This window comes from Calidris pugnax, unplaced genomic scaffold (assembly GCF_001431845.1).
Source record: "Calidris pugnax isolate Ruff unplaced genomic scaffold, ASM143184v1 scaffold28, whole genome shotgun sequence".
Taxonomy (NCBI): domain Eukaryota; kingdom Metazoa; phylum Chordata; class Aves; order Charadriiformes; family Scolopacidae; genus Calidris; species Calidris pugnax.
In genome coordinates, this window is record NW_015090842.1 from 15,436,310 (window position 1) to 15,454,815 (window position 18,506).

Genomic DNA, 18,506 nt, shown 5'->3' on the forward strand with positions numbered 1-18,506 from the left:
CAGAGGCGGCGCCGCCGCACGGCGCTCCCCGCCGAGACGGTGCGGGCGGGGGGACAAGCCCCCGGGAGAACGGGATTAACCCTGCCGACACCGGCACCGCTCGGCACATCCTGGGAAGGGAGGAGGGCTCGGGGGGCCGGGAAAGAGGAGCAAGGAGCCGGGATCGTCCCATTGTCCCGCTGCGAGGGGGTTTCCCCCTTCCCCGGGGGCTGCGCTCGGGGGGGGGTCCCGGTTCACCCACGGGTGGTCGCTGGGTTTCACCCAGGTTATCTGTCCCACCAGCAACAGCCGAGGCAGCTCAGCATCTCTGGGCTCTCTCAAACCCCCGAAGTGAAGCTGAGCCCATCAGGTGCTGCTCCAGCCTGGGAATGCTCTCAAAAACTTGTAGAAGATCCCTCAAAATTTCCCATTTTGTCCCATGGAGCCCCTGAGAGCTCCCGTTCACATTAAAACCACAACATTCCCAACCCTCAACCACCCCTTCCCACAAAGCTGGAAATCTGGTCCCAGGGCACCTTTGAGCAGGTCGGTCAGGGAAGCAGAGCTCAGAGAGGTTTGTGGGTGAACAACTCAAAAAGTCACGGAGCAGAGCTGGCTTGGAAAGGGCTGTTTTCCCCTTCCCTCCCCGCTTTGGGACCCAAGGCATGTGGCCTCACGTGGAAGGAGAACACAAAAGCACTGGAGGAGCCGCTCAGCAAGCTCAGGAGAGGTGTGACACCCCGGTGGGAAAGGCAGGAGCTGCAGGTGAAGGGGCTAGCTGTGATTGTTAGCCAACGGCAGGAGCAATTAATAACACCGCCTCGGCTACTGCCGGGGATGTAAGCCCAGAATCCTTCGATCGTCTACTCCGTTCATTCATCAGGATGACTTTCTCTAAAGCAATTAACCCCTTGGAGCTCTAGACTGCAGAAAAAGCACCAAAGAAGCAAACGTATCAATAGCGGTTTCTGCAAGTCCCCGAGACAACAGAATTTTTTTTTTTTTTTTTTTTAAAAAAAGGGTGGTTGATTCAACAGGTAAACCCCTGGAACTTGGGGCACATCACATCCTCGTCAGCAAGGGTAAAGAGCCTCCCAGTTATTAGATGGCTTTCCTCTGCCGAGGTGCCTGGACGCTTGTATCACATCCAATCATCTTCTTGTGAGAAAAATCAATCTCTTAAAACTTAACAGCATGAGGCTTGTTTTCACAGCCACAGCTCGTTTCTCTGGTCTCTAACAGGCTCCCAACATATCTATCTCCAAATCCTCCCTAAAATATGGACTCAAAACAGGCAATTCCAGTGTTTGTTTGTTTGGGTTTTTTTCCCCCTCTGAAAACAGCAGCAGTAAAAGTGTTCTCCCTTCTGCTAATGGAATCAAAAGGAAAATAAGCCATGCATGGACTGTATTTATTTCTTTCACTGCAGCAAAGTCTTCCAGCTGCAGCCCCAAAGCACCGTCTCCCACCTGAAACTCAACTTGCTGCCTTTGTACCCAGACGTGCAGCAAGAGCCAGCTCCTGCTTTTGGCTGCGTTTGCTGATTGAGCCCACTTTACCAACAGAGCCAGGCAGAAACAAAGTCTTTGTTATTTACTACCTTGCTGCTTCGCTGCTTGGAAAGCTTCACCAGAAAAAATAAAGAAAAAAGAAAAAAAAAAGGGGGGTTCTATCAGTTAGAAGTGCTCAATCCAGGACCAGCTGTGCTTGATGAACCAACTCCTCCCGCCCATGGCCCATCTCTGCATCCCACCTTTGCACACATTTTCAGTAAGCAGAAATTTCAACAAGATTTAACCCAAGAGCCTAAATGCTTTCAGCGAGAGGTGAAGAGGATGGAAACCTCACAGCTTCCAGGAGAAGCAAGTGATCTGCTTGTTGCAATCTCAGTGTAGCTCACAAGAGGCAGCAGATACGTTTCCGAGGAGAGTCTCTACTTCCATTCAGCCCGTTTGCTTTGTGTGCCTTGCTTCAAGGCATCTAATAGGTTTACACAAATTTACACAATCTAGCACTCTTCCCTCCAAAAGTCAGAGAGAAGACCCAAGCAGATGTCACTGAACTGTTCCATAGCTGGTCTGCACTGAACTGCATTGGAAATTCCTACTAAATAAAGCAATACAGTAACGAAATACCACTACTAAATAAAGCAGTACAATGATGATTTCTGTTTGCTTTTCATACCCTAGGAGGCCTCACAAAGCTTTACGGATGCAGGACAAAAAGTTCAGGGGTTAGGACATACCTGAGCTGAAGGTGTACAGTCCGCCACAAGGTCTCTCCAACACCCACGCGTACGGCATACTCTCCGATTACAAGATGGCATATTTAAGTAAAGACACACTGCTTCTCTAATGGAGTAACTATCTATTTGATAAGAGCAATGCATCATTTTATTCAACGTCAGAGGTTTCTTTACTACTGGGAGTATAACTAAGGGAGCACCTTGGGACACCACCCAGCATTTAGCACACACTGCACACAGCCTCCCGTTTCCTCCCACTTTTCTATGATGTTTGGCCCTTGTCACTGAGGTCAAAGAGTCAGAGGATTTGGGGTACCCATTGCCAGCGTACCAAATTGGGTAAAGGAGAGAAATCCTGACACAAACAGGACCCAGTTACAGACACTTTTTACATGGTTTGCCTAAAGTTACATCAAAAAGCTGTGACAGGCAAGAAACTTCAGGAAGAACATGGTGATTTTTTGGAACCTCTCAGCTCTCAGGCTTAACAGTCTTAGAGGATTAGAGTCTGTTGACGACTTTTATCTGTGAAGAGCCTTCCAACTTCTGCAACACCCTCTGCCTTTATTACATGGGGAAGCTTTGATTTTAAAGTGCCCTAGATATATCTGAGGCAAACACCCTGTGCCTATAAGTGAACAGTAATCAAACACACCAGAACACAACCATAACTAAGGAATACAGCATCATCATTGGACACATCAGGGAAGAGATGGAACTGAAGACTCAGCTCAGCATCTTCTAAATAGCTGATATTGCAGCTTTAACATTGTAAATTGTAGCCCCAATACATAAAACCAACACCGAGCAAGGGTTACATACCTTAAATCACTGAGAACTCAACAGTTCTCAGTTACTGAACTTGAGTCTAAAATTTACCCAGGAAATCAGGAATTATAATTACAGAGGATGCCAGAAATTTGCAGTGAGCATTTCTGAATGACTAGTTCTCACTGAAGGGATATTAAGAAGCTGCTAAGACATCAAAGTAGCTTAAGTACTGTCAAGCCAATGCTGTACATCCTTGCATTCATAACAGACCTGTGAATGGAAATTTTCTTCCCTCTACACATTCCACTTACATCCTCAACAGTGTTACATCCCATTAAACACTATAAAAGGATGATGAGGAAGAACAACCAAAGAGGAAAGTAGCCAATAAAATACGTAATGTTACAAACATCATCGGAAAGCTTACAACACACAAATAAGCACAGAAGAAAGGATAAGGGCTTTAGGCTCACATCATTTATTCAGCTCACTGGCCAAGGAAAACCGAGCACCATGTAAATAACTTACTATCACAAGAGGAAACATCTCCTTCCCTGGTACCCATGCAGCACTCCCATCCTTAGGAAAACTCATTAAATAAGCAAAACTAAAAAAAATAAGCAAACTAAAAACATATCAAAGTGTTTCTGTCTGCCCAACCCTAAGTATCACAGGTGACAATGAAAAAACAGCTTGAGAAAGAATACAGAATTAGGAAACGCTTAAAAGAACTATAGCTAAAAACATTAAAATAGTTAACCATCAAGGTTTCATCATGATATACTCAGACACTAAAGCAACAGCACTCATCACTCAGCAATTAACAAGCCAACCACTGTTTGTATCTTTCAACAATCTGTTGCAAAGACCAAAGTTTACTAGCTCCCTATCACAGACAGGTGCATAACCCCCAGCCTCCCTACTCACGCTGTGCTTTCAGAGAACACCAGAAATCATCTTCATAAACCAATAACTTCTCTTTCTCAATGCCACAGCTCATGAGAGTGCTTGAGGGGGACCGAGCAGACAGGTTTCCCCACAAGACGTGGGCACCACAAGGCATGGACACAGCCAAGCCCACTGTGCCCAGGCTTTACATGCAGCCTTCTAACAATACACTCAAGCAAAACCGCATTAATTGCAGCCTGCTTTTGCAGTATATAAATTAGACAAACATCTCATGAAGAAGCTCTTACCTGCAGCAGGACCCTGCTCCCGACACACTGCTGGCTGCTCTACCACATGGAGCAAACGAGCTGCACCCCGGCCCAAGGCTCACCTGCCCATCACTAGCTGCCAGCTGGTGAAGCAACAGGATAAAATACGTGTTTTAGATGGCAAAGTCACTTTTCCTTGCCTTGGTTGCTCAAACTGTACCAGGCCTCTGCAGAATGGCTGCAGCTCAACAGCAACGTGTTCATTTACTCCAGATACAACATTTAAGTTCAAAGGCAGGTCACAGTAGCACTGGTGCTCCTCTGAAAAATACTTTAAATCCAAGTTTTCTGTCAGAAAAGTAAATCCAGCTAAAGATGTGAGAGTGCAAGATGAAAAATACAGTGCCTTTAAAATATATCACCGCATGAGCCCTGAGGACATCTAAATCAACAGCAGTACTGGTGATATGAAAAGCATTCAATAATTCAAGCACTCTGGGCCATATGTCAGCCTTAACTACAGATGAAAGTTATCTTTCCTTTTTCTACTTGATCACTGGAGCAGGATTCTGGTTAAAAATCTCATCTGATACATTTTCTTCTTTATAACAGACGACATAGGCCTCAAGTGAGCACTGCACAACTGAGCAGTTTGGAAAATAAACAGCAGATTGATCAAAGGACGCATTGAGAGTCATTAGGTGTCCGTGACACGTCTCCTGCGGGCCTCTCACATGGGCCACACTTCATATTCATTCCCATCCTCAGGCGTAATATGAAGTTTTGAAGACCAGGAGACAGGCAACTGGTAAAGGTCCAGTCTTTTCCATCTCCATGGCCTCCGCAGGCCAGCTGTTCCACACAGCCCCGTGCTCTGCACACAACTGGTAGCTCTGAGGAGAGATGAGAAACCTCCAGGAACTCACAGGCGACCAAAAACAAGATTTAAAAATGGCTAAGCAGGAACTGGGTCTCCCTCCTTCACCTTTCCCAACCAGCGGCCCTGCCCCACGGCTGAGGAGAGGCCTCCCCCAGGGACAGAGCCACCAGCCCCTTCTTCCCTACATGAAGTGGCATCAGCTGTTTTAAAATCCTGGAGGACTTAAATACCTTCACCTGGTCAAGGTTCAGTTTGCCCCCACCCCCTTTTTTTTTTTCTTTTTCTCCTTACTCACTTGTATGGTGCTGCACATCATCACTCTGTTCTCCTACGCTCCCCAGTAGAGTGAACAATTGTTAAGGACCATTGGCCTTTTTAACTAATTTAAAACTGATCGTTATCCCACCCAAACACTTCATTGAAGGAGAAACAAACTTTTTTTTTTATTATTTGTCTGTAATAAAGGTTAAGGCCACTTCTGAGAGTCTGCAAGTAGCAGGCCAATGAAAGAAGCCTCTAAACTACTTTAAGCTGCTCAGAATTTCCTCAGGAAAATAAATTCAAAGCTCGCAATTCATTTAGTTGACAACATTCTACAAGGCTTGGGCTTTTGTGCTGTGTGTGTTTTTGTTGCTTGTTTGGGGGGTTTAAATGAGTGACATTTCAAACATGATTTCCCTCGTGTACAAGCATGCCAAGTTGAGAACTTTGGGGGTTTATTCTCCTCTAATCTCACATGGGTAAGGCTACCGACTTAAACCTAATCCTCTTGAGAAGTAAGCATTCACAGAAATGCCCCACTTCTATCCAAATGCAGGTGTAAACTGGTTTTGCCTTGGTTATCTACCTTGGATTTCCTTTTCACATGTCAAGTCAGACATGTTGCCTAAAATGGCAACATAGCACCTCTTTCCACTTTCTTTTACACGCTTTATTTCTGTTTTTCCCCAGTGCAGGCATGTACCTCTTTCACTCTCTATTCCCACAGGATGTGTTGTTTTAGTGCCTTCCCCAGAAAAGGAGGGATGAGGTGCCAGCAGGACCTGCTCCATCGCTGGGTGCCAGGGCGACACTGCAACTGCCCACCCCCTGCCCTCAAAAAGAGAGGTTTTACACCATAACAGATCACTCTTTAGCAAAGTTCAACTCAAAACCTCAACCTCAAGTGTTAAAAAAGAACCCCCCTTAAATGAGACAAGTTATTACATTTAATCCCTTTGGGGGAAGTGGGGAATGATTTTGTGATTAAGGACCCGCAGTGGGGCTCAAGAGAATTAGTTCAATTCTGGGCTCCGAAACAAGCTTCCAGGTTCCCCTGGGAATGCCTGTGCCATCTCCTGTCTCACATGGACACCAGCAGGGGAATTTACAAGTGTGTGCAGCCCCCAGACATTGTAGCATCTACCACCAAATAAACCCAAAGGTAGGAATGAGGTGGGACTAGTTAACTATCCAAGGAGAGCACTACCATTAGACTATCACTTACCACAGAAGTCATACTTCCATTTTTAAAAACAAATATTAGAAGGAGTCTTGAAAACATAATAAGTTACATTATTACTTACTCTTGGGCTGACAGCTACTTCCTAATGGTTTTAGCTAATGCTTTAAGTGAATGAAAAAAGCTGGAAGATAAAAATAAGCTGGCAGGCCTTGCAGAAAGACACCACTTAGGTCTCGAGCACAGGACTATTTTCCACGGTTTGCACTGCAGGGAAATTTTGGTCAATTAAGATCTATAGTTGGTATTGTTTCTTGGCAAAATTAAGTTTATGAATTGATTTAATCCATAGAATGAACAAATTCAATAATGAAAACTCATCTGACAAAATGAGTTGTGACAGAGCAAATCAAGCAAGCACCATCAGAAAAACATAACACTGAAGTTGCTGTGTAACCTTTTAGATGGTGAAGCGCTCCACTATGCAACCCACAGTGAAAGCATTAGACAGCTTGTCTTGCAAAAAGAAAGAACAAAAAGATTTAGTCTGATTTACTGATAAGCCCACATCTTAGTCATAATAACTCTTAGCCATTCACTTAGCTATTCACTATCAGCATATATTTTCCCCTGCAATTATGGAACACAGCTGTCATACACCCATACAAGAAATACATAAAATGAGAACTACTTCCCATTCTTAAAGACATTGCAGTTATTTAAAAATTTTACTCCGTTCTGAAAAAGCACTGTGCCTGTTAGGGTTGCAAGTAATACCCAGGGTGCATTTAATGTATTACAGAAGTTACTTGCAGTAACTTAACTTAACATGCTTCATGTGTATCTAAACTATTTTCTCTAAGTAATTGCCCCTTGCAGAAGGTGGAAAAATCCACACAAAGTCTCAAGATCAGCGTTTGACATTGTTTCCTTATGTTCAGTCTATATGCAACAATTTAACCTTGATGTTAAGTATTTTTGCAGAGCAGCCACTATTTATTTTATAGAATCATAGAATTGTCCAGGCTGGAAGGGACCTCCAAAGGTCATCTAGTCCAACCTCCCCGCAGTCAGCAGGGACACCCCCAACTAGACCAGGTTGCCCAGGGCCTCATCAAGCCTCCCCTTGAATATCTCCAGGAACGGTGCCTCAACCACCTCCCTGGACAACCTGTTCCAGTGCTCCACCACCCTCACAGTGAAGAATGTCTTTTGCATGTATTAAATCCAAGTAGGCTTTATTATAGTAGAATGGCTGTTAAGTGTATTTTTAAATCTGCTACTTGATTGGTTTGTATGTAACTACAAATTAAGGTGATTCTTCACATTAATTTACTTAACCGCTTTTCTAACTACAATTATTTCAATATTTTCCTTAATTTTTTCCACTATTAAAACTTCAAGTTATAATGGAAGTGTAAACAGTTGAAAAATACAGAAAGCCCCAATCCCAAGCAAACTCAATATTCAAGAGATCAATATAAAGCTGTTTCAAAGCTGTCAGTTATTAGGTGAGCAAGTAACACCAATAACTCTGGTTGACCCTAAAAATCAGTCTCTCTACAATGTAAAATGCAAAAACAACTGACAGACTTCCCATGAATTTACAGAAATCCCATCCATCCCATCCAACACGCACTGAAACCCAGGTGTGCCTAACTTGAATAGTCAGATGAATGTCAACCACAAAGCAAAATTGGTGACAACTGTGTAAAACTGGTAACTTTATTTTGTGACTGTTTAGCAGCTTCTAATTTTAAATTATGGAGGTACAACACTGACATTCATGAACGCTTGTTTTAATAGAAAAGCCTTCTTAAATTTTTCAGAAGTTCTCCCAGGCTGGAGTGACAGAAGGTGCGATGCACATGTGGTTAGAGGACTTCCACTACTGCCAGTGGTGTCAGCAGTGTCTTCCTAGATCAGCTGTACCAGGTTAATGTGAATAGCTGTGACAAAAATAAAACAAATACTGTAAGACAGTTGTAGTTTCTGTATCTGGTCACTCTCCCCACATCCACTTATATCTAAAAATCACTTCCCCTCTCCTACCGGCAACAGGCTAATTGCCCTCTTAATTTTTCATTTTGCTGTATAATCAAACCTAATGATTTGCTATAAACTTTTGATTGTCCCATGTCCTCAAGTAGGTAATCTAACACCTGACTTCTCACTTCAATGCATAATATAGTCTAATAACCCATTCCTTTTACGTACCTGAATCAGGTTTCTGGTGAGGGCCCACTGCAAAGCTAACACACTCCTCCAGCTGACACTGTGCTGCAGAACACCCTTACAATGAAGGGGTACATCCTGTCCTAATGTCTGATGCAGAATCATGTAGCCCCAAATTACCCCTGATGGATGTGTGTCTCACCAATTCTTGTTCCTGTCCAGACACTGTGTTTCAATATGAATTGGCCATACGCCGCTTCCTCAAATCTAACCTAAATCATCTTTATTACAAATTAAAGCAATTACTTATTATTCCACCTAGAATGAACGCAGAGAAAAGTTATCTCCTCTTTATAACCTTGAAAGAATGAACCCATTCCAAGAGGAAGAGCTTTGAAAACACACAATTCCTCTTATAATCTTTTATAGTTCTGATAACACCTTCTGCTAGAATAGACATCCCGGTTGTCAGCATCGGGAAGGTTTTACCTAGAAGTGATTTACAGTTATTAAACCAAAGAGCTACAGAGCTTTGTCACTCTCACCTGGCACTAGCAAAAGGCTGGGTATCCCTCCAAGCAGTGGCCATTTTGCAGGTTGACATCAAGAACATTCCAGAAGTCCAAAGTGTTTAGCAGGTGCTAAAAGAAAAGGTGGGAGATTATGCTTTTGCATCTGATAGTCCTGTTTAGAAACATTTTTTGATTTTTTTTTTTTTACTGTCAACTGTTTTAAAACAAACAGTTGAATCTGCTTTTGGAACTTTTAACTACAAGGGTCTGAAAACACCAGGCTTAAGAAACAGCAGTTACATACCCGAAAACAGAGATGGAAAGGAGCACTGCGGGCAAAACAGTGACACCACACACCAACAGCTACAAATGCCTCAGCCTTTATCATTCCTAGTGCCCTACTTTAAAAGATGCACCACCGCTGAGCTGCGAGTGTCACCTTCCCGTGCGTATTTAACAGCGGAGCACACTGACCTGCAGCGTTACTCATCTTAGCGTGAGGGCACTACAAAGTCCAACTCTCCCCAAGATTAATGTTAACCTGCACAGACAAGTTAAAACATAAACTAACAAACGAAGTGCAATGGGTATGGAAAAGTTAAAGCCAGATTTTATTTCTGAGCGATTTTGTCATGACAAACACGTCCGATGTCGTCTGAGGCTGGTTCTAAGCAAGGATCTAATCCATGACCGTAATGTAGGTCACTAGTTTGATACAGTTTGTGCCTAATATTCATTCCAAGGAATCAGACTCAGCCCTAACACCAATGGCTGCCCAGCATGTACATGTGGTTTCTTTTTATGCTACCATTTAATAAAAGAAAATAATCCAATTAAGCACGTCACAATATTTTTTTTGCTAACCTCCCTATTTATTTCAGTCATTAGAGCAGTACTTAATTTACAACAAAGCACCGTACTCTAATTCTGCACATCCAAGAATATTCATGTTTAAAACCTGAACCGCCCTCACCGTTTCTGCTGCCCTTTTGGTTTTCAATGAGCTTCAGTAACTCAAAAGAATTGCAACCAACTTGGTAACTAAAAAAGAAAGCTTTGTAGAACGGTAAAAGTTCACAACAGGGGAGGAAAAAAAGCCTTTCTAAAATAGCCAGGTGTTCACCTCAACCCATACCAACTTCAAACAGATGCAAGGACAGTAGTTGAATCCGATTTCAGACTAAGGACATGAAAGATGGGCTTTATATTCTTACGCTTTTATAATGTTACAACGAATTCATTTTTAGATAAAGAATAGTATACTCCCCTACTCTCCTATTCTTTCACAAAGTTTGCTCTGAAAATAGCATGGCTGAGTTCCAGTCTTTCAACTACTATTTGATCACTGCCAAATATTTGCAAGTTCAGATTTTTACACATCCCACCCATCTACTTGATTGTAGTTCACGTAGTATCTACCATGTTTTGTTCTACTTTTATGAGTAAATGTACTGTGGCAAGTGATCAAGTCAGTCATGAAAACAGAATGAATCACATTGAAATACAGAACTGAAACAGCATTGGAAGAAGAGCCCCTGACTGCCAGATCTTATAATTAATGATAGGAAGTTGTATAGAAATTGCTGAATTAAAATTTTTACTTTCTTCCATTGATTCTACATAAACGAATCAAAATCCTTCTTAAAGTGTTTTTTCTGTATTTGTTTCAGAACTTTTTATTGCAAATTTACAAATGTTGCATCTTGTCTTATATCACCAACAAAATAGTAAAAAGGTGCTTTCTCCTGGAGAGAAAGTAGCTGCCCTGTTCTCCAATTAAATAAAAAGTATGCCAAAATCAAGAAGAAAAATCTGTACCAATCCTATTTCAGGGGTAGGTGTTTGTGAAAGTCTTTGTATAGAATTGGGAATCTTTATCTCAATTTTAGGGATGACCAATAATGTTTTGGCAGTGGGAAGGAGGAGAAATTACAACACCCCCAAGTCCTTCTCCTCAGGGCTGCTCTCAATCCACTCTCTCCCCAGTCTGTACTTATGCTTGGGATTGCCCCAAACCACTTGCAGGACCTTGCACTTATTGAACTTCATGAGACATGAACATGGGCCCACCTCTCAAGCCTGTCCAGATCCCTCAGGATGGCAACCTTCCCTCCAGTGTGCTGACCACACCACACAGCTTGGTGTCATCAGCAAACTTGCTGAGGGTGCACTCCATCCCACTGTCCCTGTTGCCAACAAAGATGTCCACTTGGACATTGAGCTGTTGATTGCCACTGAGTGCGACCATCCAGCCAACCCATCTAAGCGGTCCATCTGTCAAATCCACACCTCTACAACTTAGAGACAAGGATGCTGTGCAGGGGGACAGTGTCACAAGTCCAGGGAGATGACATCAGTTGCTCTTTCCTTATCCACCAACACTGTAACCCTGTTGTAGAAAGCCATCAGGCCATATCTGATAAATATCAGATACGATTTGCCCTTAGTGAAGCCATGTTGGCTGTCACTGATCACCTCCTTATTTTCCATGTGTCTTAGTATAGTTGCCAGGAGGATCTGATTTCAAGCCTCTCTATTACTCACTAAACATTTCAATAGGGCACAAAAACATGACAATGGCAGACAATTTCCAACTTGCATCTGAAGAGGTTATGTATCACTACACTTCTGCAACCCTCCATGAACTGAAACAGAAAATATCTGGTGTATTCTCAATCACATTTGGGTATCAAAAGGGGATGTGTCAAATATGGAGGTCAGTGAGAAGGAAGGGAATTAAATACTGCATTTACAGCACCAGAATTCAATACAAAAAAGCAATTGTCCCCAGTTAAAATAATTTTGTTGGTTCTGTTATTAGACATGTGAAGGCAGAATACATGGTCTACAATTCCTGTAAGTTTCAAATGTATTATATACATAGCAAAGTGATACCAACAACAAATTTGGTATAAACACTTTGCTGCAGGGAGGGAAAGAAATGAAAGTTAGAATATTAAAGCAGCAATAATGAATTCAAGGGAGCTACAGTTTAGATTTCCAGTTCTCTAGGTAGTCCTCTTACAAGAAGAGCTAATTCTGTATTGAGCAGTTAAGACCTCCGTATTCAAGTTGACCCAGCTCACCTCCAGAAGATTAAGTGATATAATGAAAACCAACTCTTTTCCGGGATTAGAGAGTGATAGAAGTTTGTCTTCTGCTTAACAGAATGTTACTCTAAGAATTGATTTTTCCAAAGTATCCTTTTAGTTTTGCTTCAAGTACTGACTAGGAACTAGAGACTAGACAAGAAGTTCTGTGCACTTCAAATTGCTTTTTATATAGCCAGCTGTCATTTTTCCTTCTGGTGGCAACTGTGAAAGGAACCTTTCAAATTAGAAAGATATCTAACATGTATCAGAACCTGCAAAGATTACTCAGGCAAAAATAGTATCTGAAACTACTTTTAGTATGTCTAGATTAAGAGATCACAAAAGCCAACCAAATGCTGCAAACATTTAAAAGAGAAATTATGATTGGATTAAGATCATACTTAATTCTCAAGTCAACATTTTATTTCATTTTTTTTTTTAAGAACCTAGGCAGGTTCCCTCATGGCTGTCATACTCCAAAGCCTGGGACAGGCATAAGAAATTTCAGGACTAACTTGAAGTATTAAGGAGATTCAGAAACATTAAGTAGGCATGATCTTCAAACGTTATCTACATATTCACAGGGTCACATTTCTGAACTAGGTTACACTTACCTATGTAATTACTGCCTCAGTAATAGAATTAGCTGAAAAATCTTAATATAAACCTACTTTTGCTCCTTGCCGATGGCAACAATGACAGTCAGGTGTCTCGTTCTTTGTGCATCTGTTGGTGAAACTGCAGGTATAGCTTCTCTCTACAATCATCCCTGGGTGCAGTCATCTGCAACCAAGTGAAAAATCAATTAAGCAACAGTACAGACTGCAGAACTGTATTAGAACATCACCAAGTCTTCATTACTTTACCATTTAACAATACTGTCAAAAACGATAAAAATAGTTCTTTGAAGCAAGGTGGGTTTTTTCACCTTTTCTTTTTCCCCGAGGAAATTTGTTAAAGACATGCAAGCAAGCATGAGAAATATGGTTAAACTTGGCTGCAGACTTTTCAGAATTAATCTACTGAGAACAGCCCTTTTATCTATTCCAACCCACAGAGGATTACTTTTGCCCCGTTCTCTTCTGAACTTTCTTCCATTTTGATGCTGGGACTCAAATCTTACTCCAAGGGAAGACAGTGAGAGACAAGGAAAATACACCAGACTTTTTTCCCCTATAGCCAGACACTTGAAGCTGAACTAGCACTTTTCCAGCTGTGTTACAGAACACCTTTCCTAAATAGTTTGAGCCATGTTAAAAAATATCCACACTGGACACACATCATTTTTGTGAGCACCATTCAGCAATTCAAGCCTCAGCACGCACCCTACATTTACCAAAGAGTGGTACTTCCTGAAGATAACCAGAGTTATGATTTTTCTATGATTTAAGGCTACCACCACTCAGCCTTGAAGGGACACAGAGATATTATGAACTTGTTTGTCAACTACAGATGAAAGTACACACTCTAAGGAGGAATAGGAGCTAGTTACAATTCTTACCTTCTTAGGAATACTGGCATCTCATACTAATCTTCTTTCCCTGTCAAAAGCTCCTATTGCTGCCCAAATAGTTCAAAGCAAAGGAGAAAATATGTTTTGAATGCATCCTTCTCCAAGTTAAAAGGCCAGTTCATGCAAAATATTTTTTCTTCCATGCTCATGGGAGGATTTAAAGAAATCAGACATACATTCATTAGCAGCATTTGCTTATACTTAGTATTTTTAAGATTGGTATGTTTCACCAAGACTGAACTGATGCAGAAGACTGCTCCCAGCACTCAGAAAAGCTCTTTTTACATCAGCAGCTAGTTGCTTTTCTTGCTATTCTGGATTTTCTATTTCTCCCAGCACCTCCAGTTATCTCAACACATAAGTCATCTGCATTTAATGAGGATATAAAGTATCCTTTCACTAAATATAGACCAGGCCAAGAAGACAAGAGTTTTAAAATTTATTTTGTGCTTTCCTAGAAGGGTAAAAGCCATATAAGCCTGGAACAATGTTTTAGCCCCATGATAAAATAAGCACATTTAATAGATTTTCATACCACTTTTCATTTTTAAAGAGTGTCATTATATCAAGTAAAAGTGACATACTATTTCTCCTTTACCACTTAAACTCTAGGGAGATGCAGAAAGGTCATGTTTCCCTCTTTGGGTTTGCCTGACATACTGAACACCTCGTGATACACTCTACAGCAGCTCAGTCAGTTCCTCCTGACATTGTTTAAAGAAAACCCAAAAAACTACACTGACATCACAACAGTCACTGCAAAAATCCACAACCACAGTGGGACGTTTTAAGCCAAGACTTCTGTTTATGCAAGATCCAAGGCTTCTGCTTCATCCTTGAGTAAGGAGGTACTGAACAGTTTACACTGAAGAAGAAGAAGCACCTTCATTAAGCATCAGCAACCAGCAGGATCTAAAGTGACTCACATTAATCTTTCATTTCTTCTCTTCCCACAATAAGATGTGGCACTTGTACATCACTTACACGTTCTAAATTAAGCATGGTTTTCAGTTATGGTATCTAAGATAGACCTTACTGAAAAGCTACATCTTGAACAGAAGAGTTCAAGCAAGTGACCAGAAGCCAACTTTCAGTAAGCTGCCAGCCATGTGAATGTCACTGTAATAGCACCACAGCCTGTCCTCCTGTACTCTGCACCCACCACAACTGGTATCAACACCTTTGGGCTACACTACTAGATGTGGACATACCCATGGGAAACAACCAGGCAGATAGGAAGAGTGGCCTCACCACCTCTCAAGGTTTCTCTGCCCCCAGTGAGGATATGACACTGCTATAACCACAAGAGATTTCAAAACCCACCTGGATGCGTTCCTGTCCAACCTCCTCCAGGTGAACCTGCTTTGGCAGGGGGTGGACTAGATGATGTCCCTTCCAACCCCAACCATTCTGTGATTCTGTGAAAAGGAAAGAAGCAAGTTCAGCTTTCAATATTGGGTTCTCTCCACTGCTAATAATAGTTTGTTTTTCCTGTGAGCGTTTATTATGGTGTAATATCTTTGCCAAAAATCTAAGATTTTAAAATAAAATATCTTTGTTCTAAACACACAACTTTCATCCTGAAAGTCAATAAAAGAAAACAACTTTGTCACTTAATATTATTGGGTAAGACATCTGAAGGACTAAGGTAACCCTCAAAACAAGGAAAAAGCAGATAAATACATCTTTCTGCTGTCAGCATTTTAGAAAACCAAACACAAAGCGTGGGAGAACGTGAGGAATAAGAGAAGAGGCTGAGAAGACACTGCTTGGGAATTAAATGGGATGTGGATCACCAGCAGATGATGCTCAGATGTCCAACAAAAGGCTTCCTCTTCTCCACTGAAGATGCTGCTTTATGGTAAACATTGAAGTGCTTTCTATAGCCCTACTACAGAAAATGTAACAGAAAACATTTTCTGATCAGAATTTTTGCTTTTTCTAAACCAAGAAGTCCTGAATATAGATCTCTGTAGGAATAAACTCAGTAGTTCTGTGGATATATAATAAGTCTCAGGGAAAATGAGATGGAATGAACAAAAAATGGACAGTTCATCAATAAGATTTTAAGCTTCAAAAATCTACTTAGAATAGGCACATTAAACACTATCTTCATATCACTAAATGTAAGTTAGGACAATACTGAACAACTCAGAAGGTAGTTACTACAATAAACAGATTTACAAAAATACAGGATTTGTAAACTCACTAAGACTGAATTTTTAACAGGCTTAAATATTAATGCAGTATCTTTTAAGTAACACATTGCCTCAAGAGGGAGGGAACGTTTAGAGGAAAATGAGCAGGAGAAGGGATTATGTAGAGGAAAACATGCATGAGAAGGGGGGAAATGCAATTAAACTAAGAAACAAGTGACCCATCCTAATTATCACTGATAGCAGATGCTGCTAACAGATGCTCTCACATAATGCTCAAAGCACAGCTGTGAGAACCAGAAATAGACACCAAAGACACTAAACTCAAAGATGCATCGCTTGCACCTTGAAAAGAGATACTTGAGATATCATTCTAGGTTGACAAAGCCCATTTCTTCCACCGACTGCAGCATTATGAAGCGGTCCAAAGGAACACCGGGCCCTTTTGCTAAAGCTGTTAATTTCAGGGCTTCACAGGTGTTGGCAGAAAAAGGTATCAAGGATTATTAACAGATGCACTAACCCTAAGAAACAGCTTAATCAAGTCATAGCTTTAGTATGACAACAGTCACACTGTCCTGTCTCATTTTACCTTACCTAGTCTCCAGTCAACAGAACTGTACAGAAAAGTAAAAGCTACTTGGAAAAAAAACAGGGAAATAAAAGCATTTTGAACTGCCCAAGAAATTTTACATTACAAGTAATAAAGGAACTACACTTTGCTTGAGTATCTCAAGGTTATTGCTCTTGGCATTTTTTTTCCTAATGTAGGTTCAGCTTTTAAGTGTCACAAGTCATGAGAGACTGAATAAAAAACAGCTTTAAGATACCTGTATCTGTTTAGAAGTAAACCTAATGGCCAGAGCAAGATGAAAGAGATCAGCAGGAGATCCGCACGTCCACAAACCAACAGAACAACAAACAGCCTAGTGCAAATTATGACTTTCTGATACTTTCAGGATGCTAGAAATCTCCAAGGGCTATGCACAGCACTCCATTTTTCAGAGCAGCATCTAACTGCTTGGGGTTCTGATTAACTTAAGATTCTACCAACTGCAAGAATATAGTCATAGTAAGGAAGAAAACATCTACTTCCCAGGCTCCAGTCTTTAGATTCAGTGAAATATTCCAGTACTAATACCTGCTACAGTCTTAATTAACAGCCAGAAAAAACACAACTGAGGTGCCCAGCCTTTTCACATGGCTGACCAAATTCCAACCACCAGCAGTGGGAGTGTTTCTCTGGGTTTTTACACTGGCAAAACTAGTGTAAATTAGGCAGAACTATAATAAACTGGACTCATGAACGCTTTAAGAACACATTATGCCATCATCTACACTCAGTGCGCCATCACCAAAGCAAAAGTAAGTTAAGACTTTCTAGAAGACACAATTCTTTGTGACTCCACTTAAAACCAATGAGAGCAAAACGACTACAAATCATGTTTCCACGACTTTTCAAGTCCCCTTTAAGAAAGTCCTTGCACACCAGTAATTCCCAGCCCAGGCACCACAAAAGGAGAGAAATGATACCAGACCCCACCCCTGAGAGCATTGCAGCTCCCAGAGACTGCTTTTAGAGGACAGCAACATGAAACTCTTACTGGAAAACTATCGATGCAGCCTCCAATAGCAGTCAGCTGCAGAGAGCCTCAGTCCCCAGAGAGCCCACTCGACAGGTTACTTTAAGTCAAAAAGCCCTCATTTAGGAAAAATAACGGTTCTGTTACCTCTGTATCCGACATGGGATGGCAGTAGACAGCAGTAAGGGCCATGGAATTATGATGGCTGATCTCTGTATGCCTAAAGGGACATTTACAGTCTATAAAAAGACCCTCAACCTTTAAATACCGTTTTTGGGCACTCACTATTTAGGATGTTACAATTCATACCGACAGTTACTGGCACAGCCCAGCCAGGCCGAGTGGAACGAGCACGGTAAAGGCCCCACCGACAAGCCACTGGTACTACCCCAGCCTAGAGGCTGTTCCTGCGGGCCCACACCGCCACAGCCCAGAGCTACCACCGCTTCACGCCTCTCATCCCACCGGGGAGAGCGGCCTCACACACCAGAGCCACCCCAGGAAGGCCTTAGCACCACTAAACTTTGCACCCTGAGGGGGCCAACGCTTGGCAAAACCCCAAGAGCTTCCCCCTAGGCCCTACTCCCTCACCGGGTGCCCAGCAGCCCTACTCCCTCACCGGGTGCCCAGCAGCCCTACTCCCTCACCAGGTACCCACAGCCACCCCACCAGCAGCAGCACCCCAGAGCTCCGCACCCCGCCGCCGCCGCCCTCAAATGGCCGGGGCCCCGCCCGAGCCGCGCCCCTTCCCTCTCAGTAACCAATGCGGGCCGTGCTTGCTGGAGGAGGGCGTGGCGAGGGGGAGGCCGGCCAGTAGGGCGCGGTGTTGTTGCGGAGGGGGCGGGGCGCAGGCCGGTGTTTGGGGCGGGCTGGGCGGCGGGCGGTTGCGGGGCGGCGAGGGGCACGGCCGGCGCTCGCTGCCTCCGCCCGCCCTCCCGCCATGAACTCCCTGGACCAGGCTGAGGGTGAGTGCGGCGGCCCGCAGCCGGCCCGCAGCCGCCG

At 42.6% G+C, this 18,506-nt stretch overlaps 1 protein-coding gene and 1 long non-coding RNA gene across 3 annotated transcripts in view; one reads left to right on the forward strand and one right to left on the reverse strand.

Moving 5' to 3' along the window:
• Positions 1-8,173: 8,173 nt before the first annotated feature.
• On the reverse strand, positions 8,174-18,207 carry LOC106888155. Of its 2 annotated transcripts, XR_001412046.1 has the most exons (6): positions 17,652-18,207; positions 15,089-15,183; positions 13,754-13,812; positions 12,924-13,035; positions 9,194-9,289; positions 8,174-8,422 (listed from the first exon to the last, which is right to left on the reverse strand). It is a non-coding gene; the product is annotated as an uncharacterized LOC106888155 (long non-coding RNA). The 2 variants fall into 2 exon arrangements; XR_001412045.1 differs by lacking the exon at positions 13,754-13,812 and having other exon boundaries at positions 17,652-18,201.
• Positions 18,208-18,349: 142 nt separating this feature from the next.
• Positions 18,350-18,506, forward strand: part of CNEP1R1 (CTD nuclear envelope phosphatase 1 regulatory subunit 1) — a 6,716-nt gene continuing 6,559 nt past the window's right edge. Inside the window, exon 1 of the mRNA XM_014942192.1 lies at positions 18,350-18,469. Coding sequence (XP_014797678.1) covers positions 18,445-18,469 — 25 coding nt within the window. The 5' untranslated portion in view covers positions 18,350-18,444. The remainder of the gene's footprint in view (positions 18,470-18,506) is intronic.